The sequence below is a fragment of the Heloderma suspectum genome, chromosome 5 (assembly GCF_057233095.1).
Source record: "Heloderma suspectum isolate Gila_16-S chromosome 5, 16-S_ref, whole genome shotgun sequence".
NCBI lineage: Eukaryota > Metazoa > Chordata > Lepidosauria > Squamata > Helodermatidae > Heloderma > Heloderma suspectum.
This window is the reverse complement of record NC_139462.1, coordinates 47,801,670-47,825,142: the sequence shown is the minus strand read 5'-3', so window position 1 is coordinate 47,825,142 and position 23,473 is coordinate 47,801,670. Positions and strand designations below refer to the sequence as shown.

Genomic DNA, 23,473 nt, shown 5'->3' with positions numbered 1-23,473 from the left:
AAGCCAGATTCCGGCTCAACATCAGGAAAAACTTCCTGACTGTTAGAGCAATATGACAATAGAACCAGTTACCTAGAGAGGTAGTGGGGCCTCCCACACTTGGAGGCATTCAAGATGAAATTGGACAGCCATCTGTCAGGAATGCTTTGACTTGGATTCCTGCATTAAGCAGGAAGTTGGACTCGATGGTCTTATAGGCCTCCTCCAGCCCTACTATTCTATGATTCTACGAAACAAATAATTAAAACTCAAGAACCATGGTACTCACCCTCTTTATCTGTGATTCAGTTTTTTTCACGGGAACCACTTGGAAACAATGGCCACAATGCATCCAAATTCATTGCCAGTGGAAGATTGCCCAGGAGAGCGGTATTTAATTTGAAATGAGCCCCCCTGCCCAATAATTGGATTAGTTAAAAGCAAACTGACAAATTATACTTAAGTCTCATAGATAATTTAAAAAACAATGAAACAGGAAGTCATACTAAATGTATACCACAGTTTAGAAAATGCACATGTCCAAGGAGATACCAGTGAGGTTAAACAGCAGAATCAAAGAGTCTCTACAAGGGAAGAAGATTTCCTTCCCCAAAACCAATAACTAAAGTATTTTCCAAACGGAGAAAAAGGAGCACCAGAGAAGCATTAGGGTCACTCAACAACATTCCTATAAAGGAATACTTATTATTCATTCATTCATTCATTCATTCATTTCATTTCTATACCACCCAATAGCTGAAGCTCTCTGAGCAGTTCACAGAAATTAAAACCAAACAGCAAACAATAAAACAATTTAAAATATATAGAACATTAAAACCACAATATAACAATACAACCACAATAAAGCCTAGCAGCAGTGCAGGAGTTTAAAATACAGATTTAAAACAGCAAAGCTAAAAGTCTAGAAAGCTAAAATGCTTAGGAAAATAAAAAGGTCTTCACCGGGCGCTGAAAGGAATACAATGTAGGTGCCAGGCGAACCTCACTAGGGAGCTCATTCCACAGCCGGGGTGCCACAGCAGAAAAAGCCCTCCTCCGAGTAGCCACCCGCCTCACTTCCTTTGGCAGGGGCTCACGGAGAAGGGCCGCTGAGGATGATCTTAAGGTCCAGGCAGGCACATATGGGAGGAGGCAATCCTTCAGATAACCTGGCCCCAAGCCATTAAGGGCTTTAAATGTTAATACCACCACTTTGAATCGGGCTTGGAAATGGACTACTGAATACTGAATGAAGAGGAGACACTGCAGCTAAATGATTTTTTTTTTTTTTGCATCAATAATTATTTCAGAAGATGCTGGACTCTACATAGCAAATTAAAAAGTAACAAGTCACCTGGGCCAGACAGAATTCACCTGTGGGTAAGATATCATCAGAAGGGAAACTGTTGCTCTTCCTACAAATTAGGAGCAGAAGGTAACTAGTAAGAGTCCCAAGGATCTGTATGGGGATTGCTGCTATGTAACCTAACAATTAAGTAGAGTTCAGAGGTTAGCAGTGAAGTAATCAGATTTGTGGAAATGCCAAATTATTAATGATAGTGAAAAACCATGCAAACTGTGAAGATCTCTAAAAGGATAATTTCAAACTGGTTGACAGAGGAAGATGGCATATGAGATTCAATGTACCAAAACTAAATATGCAAGAAAAGGGGAAAAGTTATACAAACTGTGGGCTTATCCAATAAAAGCAATTATAGCAAAGGGTGCAGAAGTAATGGAAGCATTTCCCACATACACATTAACCCTATTTAGGGATTCATGTCAATATGTGAGTGCTTAAAGTATGCACAGTGACCAGGCCGTGCACAGTGACCCTGCCCCCTATGGGGCATGCCAGCCCCACCGCCTCAGTTCAGACCTTGTCATGTTGAACCAGCAAGGTCTGAATGGGAGTTGTACTCATACTTGCTTGAACACAAATAAAACTCTCCACACAATTGTGCCCCCCCCCCAAATCAGGGTTCCTGATCCAATCAGAGTTATACTCTCTGCCCCATTACTCTCTACTGCCCTGTCCCAGTATACACTTTGAGCCCTCATGTGTTCTCTTGAACAGGGCTAACATATAATGACTTTTGCAATTCATTATCACAAGCTGTATTGTTGGTCAGCAGCTGGGATGTTTTTACAAAGGATTAGATAATTTCTTGTAAATAGTCATAAAGACAGATGATTTAGCCACAAGAGCTAAAAGGACACCTCCCCCCGCCACTCAGAGGCAGTATACCTTTGAGTGCAGGATGTAGAAAGCGAACAAGAGGAAAAAGCTATCGGAGTCATACTGTACTTATGAACAACATGCAGATGATATCTATCTGGTTGGCCACTGTTGGAGACCGAATGCGATCTCCTTTGGCTGCTGATCCAACAGGGCAAGTCTTGGTCCAAGCTGGAGCTAGTAGACAATGGGACCAGACAGGAACAATGTACCATGCTACTTCCATTCTTTGCCCCATCCCAGCCCCCGATATATATTACATAATTTATATTACATAAGATAAGCTTCAGGGAAAGGTTCATGTCAATCCATTGATAATATATGCTCCTTAGGAAAGCCTTCCTCCAGGACTACTAATCACAGACCAAAGAAAAATAAGTACAATTCTAGATCCATACATTCACTATGAGTGGTGAATGGTCAAAAAAATGTAAATGGATTCACCAAATAATATTTTACCACAAGGTGACTGTTGTTACTCATGTGTTAGTTGGGTCATTTTGAATTTCAATCATATGTCAGCTATCACAACAAACCAGCACCAAAAGCAATGGAACCTCATATGAAATATGCTCACTGTGTTATAGAATCATAGAATAGTAAGGTTGGAAGGGGCCTACAAGGCCATCGAGTCCAACCCCCTGCTCAGTGCAGGAATCCAAGTCAGAGCATCCCTGACAGATGGCTGTCCAGCCTCATCTTGAATGCCTCCAGTGTGGGAGAGCCCACCACCTCCCTAGGGAATTGGTTCCATTGTCGTATTGCTCTAACAGTCAGGAAGTTTTTCCTGATGTTCAGCCGGAATCTGGCTTCCTGTGACTTGTGCCCATTCTTCCGTGTCCTGCACTCTGGGATGATCGAGAAGAGATCCTGGCCTTCCTCTCTGTGACAGTACTTGAAGAGCGCTATCATATCTCCCCTCAGTCTTCTCTTCTCAAGGCTAAACATGCCCAGTTCCTTCAGTGTCTCCTCATAGGGCTTTGTTGCCAGTCCCCTGATCATCTTTGTTGCCCTCCTCTGAACCCTCTCCAGTTTGTCTGCATCCTTCTTAAAATGTGGTGCCCAGAACTGGACACAGTACTCCAGATGAGGCCTAACCAGTGCTGAGTAGAGGGGAACTAGTACTACCTAAGATTTGGAAGCTATGCTTCTATTAATGCAGCCCAAAAGAGCATTTGCCTTTTTTGCAGTCACATCACATTGTTGGCTCATATTCAGCTTGTGATCGACAACAATTCCAAGATCCTTCTCACTTGTAGTGTGGTTAGCCACGTATCTCCCATCTTGTAACTGTGCATTTGGTTTCTTTTTCCTAGGTGCAGAACTTGGCATTTATCCCTATTAAATTTCATTCTGTTGTTTTCTGCCCAGCGCTCCAGTCTATCAAGATCACTTTGAATTTTGTTTCTCTCTTCCAAACTATTAGCTATCCCACCCAATTTTGTGTCATCTGCAAATTTGATCAGCATTCCCTGCACCTCCTCCCCCAAGTCATTAATACAAATGTTGAAGAGCACTGGGCCCAGGACTGAGCCCTGCAGTACCCCGCTCGTTACTTCTCCCGTTTGAGAAGATCCCATTGAGAAGCACTCTTTCAGTCTGATTCTGTAGACAGGGACAACATTAGCCCTCCTCCAGTCATCTGGCACTTCCCCTGTCCTCCATGATTTCTCAAAGAGAATAGACAGCGGTTCTGAGAGTTCTTCTGCCAGTTCCTTTATTACTCTAGGGTGAAGTTCATCTGGCCCTGGAGATTTGAACTCATTCAAAGTAATCAGGTGTTCCTTGACCATATGCCTATCCATCTCAAGCTGCAATCCTGCCCCTTCAGCCTGTACTTCGCCTTTGCCAGGGGGGACATAGACCCTCTTTTGGGAGAAGACTGAGCCAAAGTAGGAATTGAGCACTTCTGCCTTTTCTTTGTCATCTGTTATGATTTTGCCATCCTTATTTAATAGCTGAACCACCATTTCCTTCCTCTGTCTTTTACTATGCACGGAGCTGAAGAAAGCCTTTTTGTTGCTTTTGGCATCCCTCGCTAACCTCAGCTCGTTCTCAGCTTTAGCCTTCCTGACGCCATCCCTGCAATTCTGTGCTACCTGCCTGTACTCTTCCTTTGTTACTTGGCCTTCTTTCCACTTCCTATATGTATCCTTTTTTGTTTTCAGGTAATCTCTAAGCTTTTTGTGAAGCCACATTGGCTTCTTCTGTTGACTTCCACCTTTTCTTCTTGTTGAAATTGTTTGTAATTGTGCCTTGAGAATTTCCTTTTTTAAAAGCTCCCATCCATCTTGGACTCCTTTTCTCATTAGCGTCGCTTGCCATGGAACCTTACTGATCATTGTTCTGAGTTTATTAAAATCAGCTTTCCTAAAATCCAGGGTACGCATTTGACTACACTCGGCTTTTGCTTCCCTTAGAACCAAGAACTCAAGTACAACATAGTCGCTTTCCCCCAGAGTTCCTGTAACTGCTACTTTATCCACTAAGTCATCTCTGTTGGTTAGGATCAAGTCAAGGATAGCTGATCCTCTAGTTTCTTCCTCTACTTTCTGTAGGAGGAAGTTATCCGCCACACAAGTCAGGAATTTCCTGGAGGCGCCACGTTTTGCAGAATTTGTCTCCCAACAAATATTGGGGAAATTGAAGTCCCCCATTACTACTACATCATGCTTCCTTAAAACATTGGCTATTTGCTTTTCAGAAGTTTCATCCTTGTCTTCTCCTTGATTGGGTGGCCGGTAGTAGACTCTGACCACCAGGTTCCTTTTATTCTTTGCTCCATTTATTTTGATCCAGATGCTCTCGATGGGGCTACCAAGCTCACCCTCCTGTATTTCTGTGCAGAGATATGTATTTTTCACATACAGTGCAACCCCACCTCCCTTTCTGTTCCTCCTGTTCTATTTGAACAAGTTATATCCTTCAGTTGCTGTATTCCAGTCATGAGAGTCATCCCACCAAGTCTGTTATACCTATCAAGTCATAATTTCCCTCCTGTATCAAGAGTTGAAGTTCGTTCTGTTTGTTTCCCATACTCTGGGCATTAGTATATAGACATCGAAGAACATGTGCTTCATAGTCAGGCTTTCTTCCTACATGTGTCTGAAGACTATTATTGGGCGCTATCAGAGCTGTTCTCTCCATTGCAGTGCATGCTCCTACATCCATTGTTACCAACATTACATCTCCCTTCCCCGTAGCATTCAGTTTAAAGCCCTCCTGATGGAAGTTCTTCAGGCTGTGGCCAAATACATTCTTCCCATCCTTTGTGAGGTGCAACCTGTCCCTTGCCAACAGCCCATCTTCCAGGAGTATAGCCCATGGTCCCAGAATCCAAATCTCTCTCATCGGCACCACCTTCGTAGCCAGTCATTCACCCGGAGTATTTTTCGTTCCCTTTCTATCCCTCTTCTAACTACTGGAAGGATGGATGAGAAAACTATCCGGGCCCCAAAGTTCTTGAATTTCCTTCCCAAAGCTTCAAAGTCTGACGTGATTTCTTCTTATAATTATCTGTTCAGCAGATATGTCTCTTGGTCACAACTGTTGGCATAATACTGAAATTTTCTAACTACTGCCAGGGAACTACCCATCATTCCTTGAAGGAAAAATAACTTGGAATGCTCAACAGATATTTTAGACACACAGAATCAAACCCACAGTCCCACTTTTATGTTAAAGCAAAGATAGTCTCAAATTAATAAATAGCTGACCTAAAAAAAAACATAACTTAACAGTACCCAATTTATTCTGCATCCACAGGTGTTAGACTTCCTCCAGCTAACCTCATTCTAGGAAAGCAAATGTTCATATCTTTAGAGGAAATTCTTTACATTTTTGCTTCCAGAAGGATACTGTTGATAATTTTAAGGATTCAACTTACATCTTCCTCAGAATGTAATTTATGGAATATTTGAAAACTAACGTCAATCAAAAATCATATAAAGAAGTCAAGACAATGGCAGAACATTTTGTAGACCTATGGATCTACAAAAAATAAGAGAAACCTTATAAAATGCTCTCCATATAGAAAAGTGTAGAAATCATAATAGATTATCTTGCTGGTACCAAATGAAAACAAAACAGTCTCCATGAGCCATCCTACCATTAACTGGAAAGTGCAAAAAAGAATTGTCCTAATATTTATAAATTTATTTTCCTAAATGTTCCAAGAGCTCCACATAAAATAAGTCAGTAATCCTTATACCAACTTGTAAAGTAAGGCATATAATTATTCCAAGATTAAAAATGGGGGGCCGATGTTCATATATAGAGGCTTGCCAACTGAGCACCATTGAGTCATACCTGAACTGAGATTTGAAGAAAAGAATTACTAGCTTGTAGCTCATGCTGAAACCTCAAGATCACACCCACTCCATATAACAAACTGCTGCCTAACCAGAGTCCAAAGTTATTCAGTTACTGGAATTTGGGCACATTTGGTATATCGTAATGGTAAAAACGTATTTTCTACTCACATAAAATAACCATCTCAAGAGGAGTTGCCATGTTGGTCTGTTGCAGCAGTTACTTGGCAAATATAAATGTTTAAACATTAAGTGCTTTTGTCTTACATCTGTCTCAAAATAAAAGTCACAACCCACCAGATGGGCAGTAGCTATTGCAAAGGCGTTTTGCCAACGTGTATGCTTTGCTTTTGTTTGTTTTTAGTTTAAAACCTGGCCGTCAGAAATACCTAGAGCCTGCACATGCCCAGAGGCTCTGTCTAATCATATTATACAGGTTGTTTATCCCAGTTCACACTGAGGAAGGTGAGCACTTAAGATGGTAGCTGGGAATTGCATCTGGCGGATGGCTGAGGGTTCTACCTCAGATGTTTTATCTGTTCTTTGCTTCTTCAGATGCAGAGGGTGAACATTAACATTCAATGAACAGTGGCTGCTCAGTGCTGAATACCCTAAATAATGGTTCTCTATGGCTATTTAGCTGCCAAGGTTGAATTCCATGGAGTAATGGAACCTGTCATGTATTAGTTCTATAGCCAGCATCAGAGCTGGCAACTAAGAGATGAAGATGCAATGGGTCATAATTACTGAGAGCCTTACTAGAAGTATCAGTATTGAAGTACAACACTGCCAAAGTTATCCAACAGATGAGCCTATGAAAGAATACAGCACTAGTTACGCAGGTCGAACAAGCCAGTCACTACGCAAAAGAATAAATGGATACAAATAAGACATCACGAATGGCCATGTTCAGAAATCAGTGGGGGGAACATTTCAACCTCCCAGGACAAGATGGCCATTCATGGACAAAGGAATTTCAAACACAGATATCAAGGTGAAATTGCTGAAGTACAATTCATCAAGATTCAGCTCTATTTCCTGTCATTTGAATAAGGACAAAGGTGTTTTGTGTTTTTTTAATTACATTACATATGCTGATCAGCTCACCACTGCAATGAGATCTGTGTTATCACTCAACAATGCTTTGTAAATGGCATGAGTTACATACTTTCTGCATTTCAATTCCCTCTGACAACACAGTTTACATCTCTACCTCCCCCCCACCCCACCCCAGTATGTCTATATAAATCTACCAATTTAAGGTTAACACTTCATATGTCTGATGAAGTGGACAGTGTCTACAAAAGCTTATGATAGAATAAACGTGTCAGTCTTTAAGATGTCACAAAACTCTTTGTTGTTTTTTGCTGCAACAGACTAACCAGGCTACCCCTCTGGAAATTCACACTACCTATGGTTGTCATAGAGAAGAATCTTTAAAAATATGCATGAAAGGACTACCTACTTTCACACGGACCTGCTTGTAGTATCCTCCAACAAGCTTCTCTACATGACCCCACCTTCAGAAGACAGGTGGGTGGTGAGTGGAGAAAGTGCCTTCTCAGTTGTGGGGGCCTAAGGGGGCTTGCCTAGCTCCAAATTTCATGTCTTCCAGGCTCCAGGTTAAGACCTTTTCATTTACCCAGGCTTTTTAACTGTTAGATAGGCTAAACCAGGGGTGCAGAACCTCAGGGCTGGGGTGCAGAACCTCAGGGCTGGGGTCCAAATCAGGCCTTCCTGGATTCTCCGGAGGGCCCCACCCACTTCCCCTGGGCCCACCCCCTTTCCCCTAATCACATATCATTTTGTTGTTTCCCGGGTTTTGTGCAATTTCCCCCCATTGTAGAATGTTGAAATGCCTCTCCGAAGTCTTAGTTACTGGTAGGAAGAACATTCAGCTAAAATGTATTGGCCTCACCCCTTTTGCCTTTGGCCCTGCTCACCACTGAAATGTTGCCCCCTCAAAACCTATCCAAAGTGGAATTTGGCCCTTGGCCTGAAAGATGTTCTGCACCTCTTGGCTAAACCACACTGATCTGCTCTGATATTCTGCTGTGTTGACAGTATTATTTATTTTGTATTGTATACTTTTGATTAAGGAATGATTGTAGGTGCCCTGGATGTTGTCACCTTGAAGGGTGGGATATTTAAATAAATATGCATGTACAGGGTGGGACTCCCCAATGCATGTACAGTGCTGAAGAATAAGATGTCTGATAGTCTATGTGTGCTTCATCCATTAGCCTTGTCCATCCCTTCCAATATTAGAAACAGAAACCATGGTAATCCGTGGCCTTTTCTAATAGTAGTGTGTTTTCGTTTCTTTCTCTTTTTTTAAGGTAATGTTTTGAAATGTTTTTCTTGGAGAATTGCACTTCTTGGAGAATTCTTTGTGATGATTCATAAGCCACTTTCATTCAATTTTTATTTAGTTTATGCACATATTCAATTTTAAATATTCAGGTATGTTTTGACAGTTTTATAGCTAATTCTTAACAAAATACAAAAAAACCCTGATGGATGATAAAGCTTTCAGACTAGCATAATAAAAGCATAGAAAACAAATATACAACTGTCATTTCCAAATAATATTCTTACAAGGTTTCAAGGGTATCACTTGTGAAGCACAAAGATTTCCTTCTTTAGCAGTGTTCCAACACATCACTTTCTACTCGTGTTTAGCTCAAGACATGAATATACTTGCCTAGAATGTAAGTGAGGTATTTACACAAAGACAGCTCTTTAGAAATATATTATTGTGAACACAAAACAGGAAGTACAGTAATACCACCAGTAGATGTTAAATAACCCTTAGTGTGAACTATGATGTTTAATTTAATATGCATAATGTTAACCCCTTAGGTATAATGAGATGTGCAGTAAACACATTAACATGCAAAAAAAACTAAAGGATTTCCCCACAGCTTTTTATTTTTAAGTATCTTACTTAACCCAGCCAGCAGAATGGAAGTCTTGTGTGCAAACTCAAACAAGTAAGCAGTTTAAGGTAAAATGAAACTGTGGAGCTTATGGCAGGGGTAAAAGTGTGCAGCATCATTGCAACAGAGGGTATGAGAAACACTAAGTGTGCGTGTAAAAACATATCATGTCATAATAAATAGTTGGAGTTTGGCTATTTTAATTCCAACAGAAAAACAAAAGGGAAGCTTGGCTTCCATGGTTGGCTTAGAAGACAGCCTTTGAAACAATACCTCAGGAAAAGAAAACACTGCTTGATCAACATTTTCCAGTACAGTGGAATAAAGATAACAGATGGAATTCTGTATTTTTATTCTATGTATGAAGTTTTCTGTTACATCAATTGCTAAGCAATTTTTTTTTAAGTGACAATAGTATCTGGAAAACTTTTGCTTAAACCATAAGCTGCTGCCAGTATCTGTGTGTATGTCTGACGTATGCACACACTCGCTCCCTGTTAGGGTCAATGTGTAAAAGCACATCAGACGTGGTATGTCAAGCAAGGTGTTCAAGGATTCATTTAATATCTTCTATTTAACCAAGATATCTTCCTCATATAATACTCTTGTGTTGTGAAAATAACATGGGAGAGCATCTTTGCAGACAAAAAAGGCAATGTGAGAAATGTCTCATACATATTGGATACTTACTACAGAACAGAAGCCTAGTCCTAGAATAGCACTACCTCACTGCAAAGCTCTTCTCTCCCACCTAAGCCAATGTACCACTATAATTGTCAATATAAACACTACCAAGGAGGAATTCCAACCTGGTAGGAGTCTGAGCTCTTCTCACCTATTTCCCATGCAGACAAACTGGGCTGCATGTGCATCATGTCTCTTTACAGACAGGGTCTTTCTGACCCACAATCCTTATCTCCCTTTCAGTTGAGGAATGGATTCCAGGATCAGGACAATCGTATGATCAAGTATATGTTGTATATCCAAGGCCACTTGCTACTCTCCCCATGTGCTATAGGCAGGGAAAGGGCACCTCCACTTACTGTGTTGAGATTCTTCCTAAATAGTAATGTCTAACCACACCAAGAATATGAACCAGTGGCAAATCTGATGTCCCTATTCAGAAAGGCTCCTATAACCCCATTTATTGCTTTTAATGCTCCATCTCGTAAAAAATAAAACTATCAATCTCTTCAATCCACACATTACAGATACATGTCTATAACCATTTTTTTTCTCAAGCAGAAGTGACTAGTAAAGAAAGGAATGGCAACTGAGCTCCATACTTTGAAGCTCAATCAAGAATTGCCTTATTGTAACAAAACAAACCTAAAAATTGCCTTACTGTAAAGCAAGACATCCTGTAATTGATCTTTTCTGCACCATTACATCAGCACAGTGTCATCCAGCACAGTTCTTTAAAATTGTAAAGAGGCTGCTACATTCTGGGTCTCAAAGTAATGAGGAGGAGTTCCAAGCAACGCATTATAACAAGTTTGTAAAACACTTTGCTGATAAAATTGCTTGCAACTGAACCCGACTTGGCCTCTATGTTGCAAGCACAATGGTGATTAAGGCAGCCATGTGTCCAGCTTTGATGGATGACTCTCATCTCCTACAACCTAAGCATACGGACAGGTTGCTTGCAGGAGGCTAACCACTTACTAAGAGCTACCAGAGGAGGACTGGCCAGCTGGTTGGCGGTCAATGTTTCCCTGGGGGAGGGCTATGTCCCAATTCCTTTAAAAGAAGCTGTAGTAAGACTGTGTTGGGGAAAATATGGATCCTACTATCAGCCACTCTCTAATATTCTTTTTCTGAGCAAGGTCCTAGAACAAGTGGTGGCAACTGAACTCCAGGCTTTTTTGGATTAAGCTGATTCAGGTTCAAGATTAGGACTGAAACAGCTTTGGTTGCCTTGGTGGATGAGTATGTCCCTGTTGGGCTTCTCAGCAGCATTTGATACCGTCGACCACAGTATTCTTCTGGCGGGTCTGGTGAGTATGGGGCTGGGAGGCACTTGTTGCAGTGGTGCTGATTTATCTGGCTGAGCACTCCCAGGTGGTAGTGCTGGGGAACTACTGTTCAGCCCAGTGGCCTCTGGAGTTCATCAGAGCTCTATTTTGTCTCCTGTGCTTTTCAACATCTACATGAAGCTGCTGGTTGTCCAGAGTTTGGGGATGGGGTCTCATCGCTATACTGATGATACCCAGCTCTATCTCTCTTTGTCAGTGGGTGCCAAGGAGGATGTGGAAGTCCTGAACCACTGTCTAGACGCAATGATAGATTGGATGTGGGTTCACAACTTGAAGCTCAATCCAGACAGGATGGAGGTATTGTTGCTCAGTAGACCAGGCTATCCAGGATTATGGATACAGCCTGTTCTGGATGGTGCTACACCCCTTCTGAAGGATCACGTTTGCATCTTGGGAGTGCTTCTGGGTCAGCTTTGCTCCTGGAGCGTCAGGTGGATGCTGTGGCCAGTTCCACCTTTGCCCAGTTTCGACAGATGCGCCCCTTCCTGGAGAAGGCAAATCTGGCCACACGTGGGGCCGCCCTTGAAGAATGTCCTTAAAGATTGACAAAGCTCACCATCTACCTTACCTGACAGTGTATTTGTCTTTCAGAATTCCTGCATGCATGATATTTTGTAAGGTGATGCTGATTAAACTGATGCTTGGTTTGACTGCCACCTGCTGATACTATGAGAACTGCATCAATGCCAAAAACATCATAACGGTGTGTGCTTTCTAAAATTATCTTCAGTACTTACAGAAACAAAAACATATTTTGACAAATGCCCCTTTTACTTGCAGCACAGAGAACGCAAAACTGTTGAATGAGAAGGGCAATGCTTAAGTGTGTGCTTTTATTCCAAAGCTATGCCTTCCACTACTCTCCGGTAAACATATTTTGCAAATTATTAATCAAACTTAAAACCTCTGTTTCATGCCTTTCCGAGACACTGACTAAATTTTTTGAATGGGGGGGGGGGAGAGATGAGGAAAAAACCAGACTGAACATCACCGCCTGCCTGGATTCCAGTTTGAGCCATTAGTTCAAACATGTCTTAACCTGCATTTCTTCTTTGTAGCTATTTTCTGTTAAAAATAAATCGGTTTAAGCTATATAGGCCTACCGATACTGGCAAAAGCCTACTGTACAAATAAATCAAACCCTGTGGCTTAGTTCCTTCACTGCAGTTATAGGGCCCTCTCACTAAGAAACACATGCTACAGCATCATTGTTTGCTTTTCATTATGTCAGACTATCCTTCAAGGTGACTCAAGGAACTAGGGCCTTTTCTCACCCAAGAGTACAATTTGAGACAGATGAAGGAACAGCAAAGCATTAGGAAATTTAACAAAGTCATTCACAAAGTGTTTCTGCATACTTGCAACAGAAACATTAAGATTATTTAAAATAAAAGTCATTTAAGCTACACAATGGTGTTTAAAGAAGTTAGCATTTTGAGAACTACGCATACTTTGTATCTACATGCTTTTAATAAAAGTTAATGGCCATTTTTATAAGTGCAGTAACATGTTCCAGGGTGTGTGCTTGCCAATTACGCACACCTCGTGTGTTGACGGATGAACACACACCCTGGTGTGTGTTCTTGCTTACATAGCCCATGTGCTGGCTTGTTAAGTAATGGAATAAGGGTTGCCTCACCAACTGGCTAAAGTTACCTCTTCTTGCTCTGTAGACTTCGAGAAAACATGTATTGGTCATGCTGGGTTCTCCATCTGGAAAATGATTAAGAGACAACAACTTGGTTCACACAATCAAAACAAGCTACGGCCTGTTGTTGGGTTATTTGAGGGTTGTTTCCCCATGCCGCCCAGGTTCAGACAACACAACAAGCCGTGCTCAGGCAGGTAATTAGGCTAATGGTGCCCGGCACACACCGCCAATTTAAATAAGCCACTGTGGCTTGTTTGATCATGCAAACCAGCCATGTGTCATTAAATCATTTTCCTGTGCGTATCCTACATCTAGCAAAGGAAAGACACAACGTAATTCATGTTTTTGAGCACTAGATAAACATAGTAAGCTATGGCTACTTCACAACAGGATTTTTTTTTATTTTTTTTTGGCCATACATTGAAACAGGAATTTACAGCAAGATAGGACTATTAATGCTAATGCTGACAGAGGAACACAATTTAATCCAGATAAAACTGACTCACTAATTTGCAGTTGGGGGTACAACCTGTCTTGGATGAGGCTGTATTCCCTTTGAAAACTGAAGTTCCTAATTTGGAGGGTGCTCATTGGGAATGCTACTTTAGGATGTTCATGTGATCGCAGTGTCTAGAAACAAGAGCCTTGTATCTGCTTTGGCTGGTACACCAGTTTTGCCCTTTCCTAGAAAAAAGCAAACTCCAACATTTGAGGCACTGAGTATTACTGGTACTAGGCCCCATTACAGAGTAAGGGATATGGGGGAGCAAGTAGGGGTTAATCAATTATCTAAGGGCTTAGGGTTAACATGGTACATAAAGGAGTTTGAAGATATAATGAAGGGCTAGTGGGTTGAAAACCATATATGGGAAGGAGAAGACACTGACATTAAACAGGAGAAGGTAGGTGGGGATAAAAATGCCTCCCTTTAATTCCAGAGCCAAAACAGGTAAGAATTCAGAGGAAATTAGAGGGAGGCTTTTCCTAAGTATTTGCAATTATAGGCCCCAATTTAAGGTCTGAATGCTATTACACTGGGTATGTTTGGCAGGAGAAGGCAGCAACACAATTAAGGTCCACTAAATACTAATTTCTCAACACAGGTTCTTCTGTATAGCATTTTTATATTAGCAGTTGACTATAACAGATTACAGTCAGACACTGTAATAGCTATGTGCTTTATATGAATACATTGTAATAGCTTGAGATTCTACTACATGAATTCGTTGCTGTATAATTGATGCATTTTAATTAAAAGGCATTATTTATCGCTTCTCAAACTTTTAACTAAGAACAAGTACTGCATGAAAGTATTTAAAACTGTCAAAAGCTCTTTCCCCGTTACATTTACCAAAAGAAGAAGAGGAACTCTCAACACTACCATTCACAAGAGCATGTACAGAGACACAGAATACATGTATGCCCCCTGTCACCGCCCCCTGCACGTCTTTGTGTGCCTGGCTCCTGTTCAGCGAGGGTCTGAAAAAGGGCTGAAAGCACTTGGATGGACCTTGTTTTATCAGGGTTTCCAATCAGCGGAATTTTGTAAGCACATTCAGCCTACCACATAGGGATACACATCCACACCACAAATAAACAGACAGAGATATAGATATATGCACCCACATGATACACACACACACACACACACGATTCACCTACTCTCACACACATAGGAACATAGGAAGCTGCCTTATACTGAATTTGACCATTAGTCCATCTAGCCCAGTATGGTCGACACTGTCTATCCACACCCACACCCACACCCACACAAGTTTTCAGTGGCTTATCTTATTCAATCTTCCCTCTAATGAAGGACAGTTTTGCTTTTATAATACTGTAATGTTTTAAAGTTGTAAAGAAGCCCAACGATTCAAGTAGTCTAAAATTTAAATACATTACTACACTCCAACAGAAAAAAAATAGCAATAATGGTGAATTTCACCTGTCAGCAATAGAAATCTTTTTCTTTGTCATAAAAAGTCTCTACCAAAGTACACTCTGCCACAATAATGGAGACATGAAACTTAGGCATAACTTCTGTGCTGGAGCAGCAAATATTATTATTTATTACATTTCTATACTCCCCTATAACCGAAACTCTCTGGGTGGTTTACAGTAGTTAAAACATTAAAATACAATATACAAAGTATAAAGCACACAGATATACACAAACAACATGTAACTAAAAACAACTTTGACAGTCATAACTAAAGACACATCCAGGATCGATTAAAACTCAACATGTACTGCCAAATGCCTGTCTTAATAGGTCTTATAACCTGGCACTGAAAACATAACAATGTTGGCACTGAACAGACCTCATCAGGGAGCTCGTTCCACAGATGGGGGCCACCAATGAGAAGGCCCTCTCCTTCGTTGCTACCTTCTGCGCTTCCCTCGGAAGAGGCACCCGGAGGAGGGCCTTTGATGCTGTATGTAGAGTACGGGTAGGTACGTACTCAAATAGAAATAGAATGCAACGTCTAGTCCTGTCGTAACCATTTCTGGTTCTGTCATAACCATTTAAACTTAGCACTGTTCCAGACAGAAGAATATGTTCCTTTAGAAAAGGTTTCATACCTTTAACAAAAGCTCTTAGTAGAGTCACCTATTAAAGCAACTTTAATAGCTCCATAGAGAATGAAATTTCAGCAGATTCAGCTTCTCTCATCCTCTCTACGACAAGCTTCACCTAACAAAATGCCTTTTCTACACAACAATCAATGGTACATATGTCCTACATTCCTTTGCATCTGGTCACCTTGGCTCTTAGAAATAACATGAACCAACCACTGTTTTAGTGAGGCTACTCAGGAGGAAGCTTTGTGTGGACTGCGGCCATCAAGAGAGCAATAGAACATTGAACAATATAAACATTAAGCACTGGCTGTAAAGGCACATTACTGTATAGCTATGAAAAGTATTCTCTGATATAAACAGCATGCTTATGTTTTACCCCAACAGAATTCAATTTTATATAATCTCTCTGTGTCTCTCTCTGTGTCTGTCTGTCTGTCTGTCTCTCTCTCTGTCTCACACACACACACACACACACACACACAGAGAAATTCATTTATGTGTATGTTTTTATGGACAAAAGCAGCACCATTTATCCCTGTCTTATAGTATAGCTGTGAAACCTTAAAAATGCTACCCAACAAGTTAGTCTCCCACCTTGTTTTGTCAGGCAAGTAATAAATCTTAAGTGAGCAAGTCACTGTGCTCTTCAACTGTCACTATGAAGAGTTGCACCGGGGCGGGGGGGGGGGGAATTCAGCAGCCTCAAGGCTGATTTACCACCCTCTCTATACCCTGACGATTGAAGGCTTGGAAGGGAGAAAAAACATTTCTGCACACCTGGAATTATTTATTTACTATACTTGGGGAGAAAAAACACCCTGAAAATTCCATTGGAAACCATTCAAACATCTTTATGAATGTCAGCATACAATCAATAAATAAGGAATAACCCAAAGGCAAAATTGTTGCTGATGTCAATAGAAAAGCTCTGAGAAAGTTCATTGGGGCCACATCGACACCTTACGTGGGCCTCAGGATGACTTGCTTACCTCTCTTTAAAAGCCAGTAATTTAATAAACTGTAAGATCAAGAGTAATATTTGTAAATAGCGGTTTACTCCTACTCAAGTGGGAAGATTTATTTTTCCCAGCAAGCTCCTTATTTTAATGAAGGCAGCTTTTAACTATCCCCTCAATCCTGACATATTCTTTAATTAGAAGGAAAACAGACCAATACAATCTACCACAATTCTAAACTTCATTGCCCTTAGTATGTTTCCAGTTCCAGTTCAAGATACTGGTTCTGAGGTTTAAAGCCCTTAAATGTCTGGGATCTGGATACCTCACAGACCACCTTCTCCCTTATGAACCTCCCCCTACACAAAGGTCATCTATGGAGTCCCTATTCCATGATCCCTCTCTGTCAGAACTACAGAGGTCGACAACATGAGATAGGGCCTTCACTGTGGCAGCAGCAAGGTCAGGGCCAGCCCAAGGTATTTCACTGTCCAAGATGAAGCAGCAAATAGTACCTCCCTCCAAGTCAAGCTGCATATTAACCAAGGCCAGCCAGGTTATTTAATCACCTAGGGTAGAAAATCCCACAAACTTGCCCTCCTCCCCGAGGGCAATAATAAACATTTCACTGCCTTTTCATGACACCCAAAATCAGCTGCCTCAGGCAGCTGCCTCAGTCTTCCTAATGTTAAGACCAGCCCTTTAATTTAACAGTTACCGTTTTTGTTGACTTTTTCTGATTCCGAATTCATTTTACTGGGGTTGGGGTGTTGATTTTTTAAAATTATTATTCTTGTAAGCTTTGGTCGAAAAGCAGGATAAAAAAATATCTTAAATAAAATAAAAACAAACTCTACTGAAGAATAAAGCAGGCTTCTGATAATCACCAGCTGGCGTACAATGCAAGGCCGATATAAATAAGCAATCCCAGAAAGGAAATGGACACAAAATAAGATGAGAAATATATTTGGTACTCTTTTTAAAACAGCAAAGACCTTGATATGCAAGATTATTAGACTTTGATGTTGCTTTTAAGTGTCTTATGTACATCATAATGAGGTTTTCTGCTTTTTCTAAAACAAAGCAAATAATTGCACCTGGAATAAACAGTGTAGTGCTCTTTCTGCTCACTGACAGAAATTGTGACATATACACACTTTAAAACAACTTCCTCTGTATTGAGATCCTTAGGTTAATGTTCCTGAACACATAAAATATTAACAGATGCATTGAAACAGTTCAGAAAAGGATTTCATTCAAAATTAAATGTTCACACCAGGGAACAGACAGGGGTCCTCAGGCCCTATCACCACAAGCTTACCCAGTGTCACAATCTGTGGCAATTTGTACTGGCACCATGAGCCAAATACAGTACAGTGATTTTGAGTTGGAGCTATTGGGCCAGAAAAGCTCACATAAGTTAATGGTGCCCTTTTACAAAGCTATTGCACAGCACAGAAGTGTGAAGAGTGAAGGCAGATGGAACTAAGAACAAAGACAGCTCACAGAGCTTCCATATGTCTATCACTACAAATTATTAACCATAATGGTATAAAAATCCTGACTGTAAGTTCTCAGACAGTGCAATCCTAGGCATGTCAACTCAAAACTAATCCCCACTGAGTTCAATGAAATTTACTCCCACATAAGTGTGTACAGGATTGCAGCCTTAGAAAAGTAGCATGTCACTCCTATGTTCCATAAACACTTAGTATACTGTTGACAGTTTCACACATGTCAGTTAGTAGTAGTAGGACACAGAATCACATGTATGTTACTTCAGAAATGCAGACAGATACAAAGATGTAACTATCCAGGTAAGGCTTTGAGGTAATCATGAACTTATCCTTAGCCCCAGCATAATCTAAATCAGAAGAAGATTATTTTTCTCATTTCATTTGTAGGATCTACAGTCCATAGTTTGGCATCTGGAAAGACAACTATCCACACACAACAAAGTCTCCAAAATTTAACAAGAACTCTAACCCAGGACTGATGGCACTCAAAACTCTCTCAGCACTGCTATAGATGTTATGCTTTGCAGTCAAAGGGATACTCCTGCAAACTATTCCCATGCCTTAAAGAATGAAAGCGGGGGGGGGGGGGACACAATTTTTTCATAGGACTACTTGTGAGGTATGCATGCGTATATTCTCAGCCCAGGAATGGTATGGGTATATCTACTATACCTTTGTTACAAAGTCAATCTAGTCCCTGCAATCAACTTACAGTACTGCTCCCAACAGAAAATTATCAACAAAGGAAATGTCCCTCATGAAAATCCTACATTCAACAAAGAGCTCGTGATACTCTTTGTTGAATGTATGTATGTTGAATTCACCAACCAGAAGGAAGACTAAAAACCCTGATAGGAATATATAAAGATAAACAAGGATCGAACAATAACCACAATTTGTTCCAGACAAAGCAAATGCTGAACATATTTACAGCTTCAGATTACCTGATTTATGAGAACCTCAACATGTTGCCAGATGATAACTTTCGTATAAGATTTCCCCCCTCCTTTTATGAGTACACCCATAAAACCTGAATATTTGAATTTCTTTCATAAGCCTCCAGAAGGGCAAAACTTTGATGTTTCTCAAGAAGAAAGATTGTTTTTTTCACTCGAGGCTAGAAGTTAAAATCTTGTTACTGATTCTGCCAAATCATTCACTTTTTATTTTCATCAAAACCAAACTACTTTTAATTAACACTAAACTCAGCTAACAAGCATCCACTGTTTTTTGAACATCAGACCAGTGCTTGCTGAAGCATCTGGTATGAGTCCTCCCAATCCAAGCAATATCAAATAGGTCTTTTTCAGAAATAGGCTTTTAATTTCATTTCCCACCTGCAAACAAGTCTCTGAAGAGAGAGAAAAGAGATGCAGTTTTGATTCTCTAACAGAAGGCATAGGAGAACTACAATGAGAACTTCATCAACATTCTACATTCAGTTGTGAAATTCAGTTGTGAAATGTATTTGTTACAGCTACAGAGTAGACTGAAAATTTAAAAATACCCCAAGACAAGCCATTTTTTAATATGTGTCATTGGAAATTGCTTCTCCTGCTTCCATCTAGTGGCACAGAGTCTGTATTGTATGCTCCTCTAATACTCAAGATTTGAAAACATGCCATTTTGTAATGAAGATTGATGTTGCCATAATGATCCTAAGAGATTAAGAGATGCAAATAGGTACAACAATTTAGTGGACCAAGTAAGTACCTTGAGTTACGGAGAACATTTCATCATTCAGAATGGAAAAGCAGCTGATTGTCAAGTATGCATCTGGAACAAGACAGTTACAGATATTTGCAGACTCTTCTGATACAGCCTTTTAACCTCAAGAATAGTAATTCAACTATGTGAGAAATCAACTACCAGAAATAGGGTATTGTAAATTATTCCTTGTAGTATAAGGCATTGTAAAGATTTATTCTTAAATAGACAGAATCCCTTTAAGGAGTTAAACACAAACCTTATACAAACGCATACCTGGAAATTAAATTTCATCACATAATAAAAAGCGATAATTTTTCTTGGAATCAATTCTTCCCTATATACAGTAGAGAAGAAACAACTTTTCCATGTAGTCCAAACTAAGGGGGAAGCAGAACAGGAGATTTTCTAGCTCCTCGTTCAGTATGTTAACACCACACCAGACACTGGGGAAGAGTTCCCCCAAACTGCAGATACACTGTGGAAGAATCCTACTACAACACTACTATAGTATGGGACAGTGTCACCCATGCCATTTCTACAGTGTGTCTCTTCTACTGTGCAGACTACACAGGAACAAACATGGCACACATAGCTTATGGGGACTGGAACCATCAAAGTAGTGTGATATGGATGTGCACCAATTGTTCTGTGTACAGAAACACTTATTAGCTTATCTGTTTTGCATATTTTATTTCCGGATGAATAGGGTTTTCTTTTTGTTTATTGAAATGACAGCAGATCTAAACTCCTCTCACACTTCTCGTTTACTATATTTTCACCAGTTTCTGCTTCAAGCTACACTGAAGCTTTGCAGCACTGAGGAAACACAGAGCACCATCAATCTAAGGACAATATACCACTGACATCACACCCCCTCATTAATCTTCATTTGTCCAATCACATCCTGTCATTCTCATGCAAATGGGGCACTTGAGGATGCAACTGCTGCACACTGCTGGGATAAGGAGGAACAGGGCTGTCAGAAACTCCAGGGTGCCATCCCAGACAGCGAACTATCACTTCATTCTCAGCCCTTATGCTTTAGTCATCCCAGCTAATGTGTTTGACACTCAGATCTCACCCAGCAGGAGCTAAAACAATCCAATTCTTCAGCTACACATATCTTACTTCCTGTTCTGAAACAATCACGGAGTTCCCTGGGGTTGTAACAGCTTCTTCTGTTCCAGACTGCCATTCCAAATAGAGGCAGGAGGAATTATGGATGATGGCAACCAAGGAAAGGAAATTCTTGCCTTGCAAATTTCTGTTTCTTTCACAGGTAGGAAGGAATTCAACACAGTGATGGCTAATAAGCATTCCCCAAATCCCCAGGAAGGCTTGAAGCTAGGAAATTTAAAACAAAACAAAAACAGCCGAGAAAACAAGGGCTGAACAAACTGAACAGAAGAAGTTTCTGACTGACGGACTACAGTTTCAATTATCCATCCCAGAACAGGTAATTGACGGCAGTGAGTTTAATGCTTTCCTTCATATCAGAAGATGGGGACTTTCCTTACTCCCTATCGCAGGATCCAGGCTAGTTTGTGGTTTTTAAAAACAAGCATTGTAAGAAGTAATCACAAGCCTGATGTGGTAGCAATTTCAGTAGAGAAATTCAGACATGAAAGTGTAGAAGAATGTGTATTCGTAAATGGAACTCATGCTTTGTATGCAAGGGATTCTGACATTTTCAGTTAAATGGATTTCCAACAGCAGATATGGGAAATATCTCTGCCTGAGACTCTGCAGAGTTGATACCAGTCAGAGTTAACAGTACCATGCTAAATAGACCAGTGGTCTGCCTCAGTATAAGGCAGTGTCATATGTTTAATAAGGGGCATATTGGGTGGTATACAGCTTATCAAAACATTACACTCTCCATGGTGAGCTTCTATCTTCATTCCCAGCTGCACCATAGGGCACCCCTATGGTGAGCTTCTATCCTCATTCCCAGCTGCACCATTTTGTATAAGTCACTAACATGTATCATGGGCAATTGCCCCAATACATGACACATATAACGTGGAGAACTGTCCACAAAAAGACAGAAGCTGTTCTGGAGATTTGCCCAAATACAATGAGCTTGACCTTAGGAAAACTCAAATTGTAAGATAAACAATTCTAATCACATTATAGAAGATTAGCATTAATTGAGACTCATATAATAACAACAAGCAAAGTTTGACATAATCTGTCCCTTACCCTTTGTTTTGAAATCTAGTACTTTAATGGAAAATATGGTTTTCTATTGATTCTGGTCTTAACAAAGAAAGTCAAGTTCCCATAAACTGGCTTTCACAAAGTAGCAGCATAGGCTACTTACCTTGTCTATCATATCTGGTCGGTTTGTAGCAGCCAAGATTGTCACATCTTTTAGCTGTTCTATCCCATCCATTTCTGTCAACAACTGTGCCAAGACACGGTCTGCCACACTGCCAGAACTCGAAGAACTAATTGAAACACAAAAGAAGTTATAGCAGCAGAGCAGGTAAGAGTGGAAACCTGTAAAGTTTATTCAGATTCATTTATTCTAAATTCAGATTGTAAACTCCACAAAGCAAGAACCTGCCCGTTTCTTCCCAATTATGTTATCATGTAAAGCTTGATGTATATTAGTGATTATGCTATATAAATAAAACATTCAAGACTCCCTGAGTCTCTGTACCCAGCAACCATACACATTTGCATATGATGAGGCTTTCCCACGTTTCCTTCAATTACCCTAGTCACCAGGGGACATGAATGGCCCTAAGGAAGCAAAGGAAAAAATTCAGCCCTTCTTCATTCTCTATGGCACTACCTTTATCAAAACATACCACTTTTATTTAACAGGGTTGTATATGCCCTGTTATAATAAAGATTAAAAACAAAAGCTTAATTAAAACATATAAAAACTGATCCATTAAAACACAATTAAAAACACAACAATAGAAGAAATAGACAGCACCCACCTCACCCCTTCAGAAACAGCCAAAGGCCTGCCTGAATAAAAATGTATTTGCCTGCCAGTGGAAGGATAACAGACACAAGATCAACCTAGCCTTCCTTGACACGGAGTTCCAGAGAAGGGAGGCCCTTCTCTGTTTTTCTGCCCAGTATACCACCCACCAATACTTATCTGTTCATCCAGACTTCATGAGGTGTATCCCCTAATCCCATTTACCCCCTAATCCCTACTTCCCTCAACACTGTCTTCATCACCCATGGAAAAAGGAAAATTCTAAAGGCATAATCACAAACAATTACAACAAAAAGAAAAGATGGAAAGAAAGAAGCCAATGTGGCTTCACAAAAAGCTTAAAGATGACCTGAAAATAAAAAAGCACACATAGAGGAAGTGGAAGGAAGGCCAAGCTACAAAGGAACAGTGCAGGCAGATAGCACAGAATTGCAGGGATGGCGTCAGGAAGGCTAAAGCTGAGAACGAGCTGAGGTTACCGAGGGATGCTAAAAGCAACAAAAAGGCTTTCTTCAGCTATGTGCACAGTAAAAGGCAAAGGAAAGAAATGGTGGTTCAGCTATTAAATAAGGATGGCAAAATGATAACAGATGA

The 23,473-nt window shown here is 40.4% G+C and overlaps 1 protein-coding gene across 13 annotated transcripts in view; it reads right to left on the bottom strand.

The window, feature by feature from the left end:
• AFG2A (AAA ATPase AFG2A) overlaps positions 1-23,473 on the bottom strand; it is a 281,537-nt gene that overhangs the window by 172,488 nt on the left and 85,576 nt on the right. For 7 of the 13 annotated variants that reach the window (XR_014792057.1, XM_084855975.1, XM_084855977.1 and 4 more), the window contains exon 14: positions 22,244-22,370. The exons of 1 other annotated variant lie outside the window; for it this stretch is intronic. Coding sequence is in view for 8 of the 12 variants with exons in the window: in XM_084855975.1 (XP_084712101.1) it covers positions 22,244-22,370 (127 nt within the window). In the remaining 4 variants the exon portion in view is untranslated. Of the gene's footprint in view, positions 1-4,380; positions 21,265-22,243; positions 22,371-23,473 lie in introns of those variants that run through there. 5 more of the 13 variants (XR_014792060.1, XR_014792059.1, XR_014792058.1 and 2 more) reach the window with 4 other exon arrangements.